General features: G+C 38.8%; 1 protein-coding gene across 2 annotated transcripts in view; it reads left to right on the top strand.

Annotated features, from left to right (window-relative positions):
- The window catches only part of tmem67 (transmembrane protein 67), a gene marked incomplete at its 3' end in the record, with an annotated part of 19,563 nt that overhangs the window by 5,274 nt on the left and 12,898 nt on the right, over positions 1–1,391 (top strand). For both annotated transcript variants that reach the window (XM_014004736.1, XM_014004737.1), the window contains 3 exon segments: positions 374–437; positions 526–597; positions 684–746. In XM_014004736.1, the coding sequence (XP_013860190.1) occupies positions 374–437; positions 526–597; positions 684–746 (199 nt within the window).

The raw sequence follows: 1,391 nt of genomic DNA, 5'->3' as shown, positions 1-1,391 counted from the left end.
AAAATCTATAATTTATTGGAACTAAGCTGGAAAAATGAATATGAAGGTGAATTAAATGATAAAACATGAGGTAAAGTTCTCCTTTTTAACTTATTTGTTGCATTTTAAATGTATTTATTTATTTACAGGTTCATTTATCTATTTCTGCTTTTATTTCCAATTATGTCAGTGTCGGCCCTCCATACTGCAGAACATGAAGAGGTAGTTCAGTGACTGAWTCAGGTGTGTTGGAGCAGGAAACATGTAAAAACATGTAGGGCTGCGGACCTCCAGGACCATGATTGCCCACCCCTGTGCTTTATAGTCACTAATGTATTTTTACAGCATTAATGAGAGGAAACCTGCTTTAAGTGTTAATGTTTTAAAATTTTAGGTGTGAGAAATGTCAGGCTACCTTCATAAATACCTCCTGTATGTGTACTTCTCCTAATGTCCTGGTGAGTTCAAACGTCTGGCCACAACAAAGTCCTGAAAAGCAAACCTGTCGTAGACACACACAGTGTTTCTACGTGTTCGTTTTTGTAGGCAGGAGGATTATGTTTCCCTTCAGGCGGCCTTTCCACCAACGTGAACCCCAGTGTCAACTACGCTCAGCTGGTGAGACGTTTTGTTTTTCACTAAGCACATTAATGCAGATTTTGTTTTTCTCTTCCGATTTATCATCACCTGTTCTTCTTCTGCAGAAGTTCAGCATCCAGTCTGCCTGGTTTGAGGAGAACCTCTACTCGTCTGCAGCAGCATGCCTTGTAATCCTAAGAGGTTTTTTTTTCTTTTAAAGGAGTAATATCATGTAAAATCGAGTTTTATATCAGGTTAAAATGTTATCCTGTCATCAAAAACATGCCCAGAGTCTTGCTTTGACTCATTCATGCATGTTTGAGAAATCTTGTAGTCCTGAGGCAGCCAGGCAGGGGAGCAAAAACCACCGGTTGGGACTAGAACCACCTTTTAGGACCAGCTCCTCCTCTGGGCTGTGTCTCCAGCTGAGCTTCCTCATCACAGAACACACATACGCCTGGCCCTGTGCTGAAATGGGCGGGACAGAAGCTGAAGGAGGTTCTTAAAGAGACAGAGGCCAATTTCAAGGTGTTTCAAACAGATATGATGAGAAGTCAAGTTTATTTTCTATTTAAACATAAAAACAACATTTTAATAACAACTGAAGGTGACATAGTTACTTTATTATGGTGTAGAATTTAAATATGTGCCAGAGAAACACATAATGTTGCCCTTTTAAATGTGGCCCATCACATCGAAATGAGGATTAAGTCAAATTTGGTCAAAATGACCTCATTATATTTTCTGATTCTTGGTTTTAAAAGCTACATTTTGATACTTAGATCATCCTGATGTCAATAGTAGATCCACAGATATTTAATTTGTCTTGTTAG

This window comes from Austrofundulus limnaeus, unplaced genomic scaffold (genome assembly GCF_001266775.1).
Source record: "Austrofundulus limnaeus strain Quisiro unplaced genomic scaffold, Austrofundulus_limnaeus-1.0 Scaffold26, whole genome shotgun sequence".
Taxonomy (NCBI): Eukaryota; Metazoa; Chordata; class Actinopteri; order Cyprinodontiformes; family Rivulidae; genus Austrofundulus; species Austrofundulus limnaeus.
The sequence above is the reverse complement of the archived record's forward strand: the minus strand, read 5'-3'. Positions and strand labels throughout refer to the sequence as shown.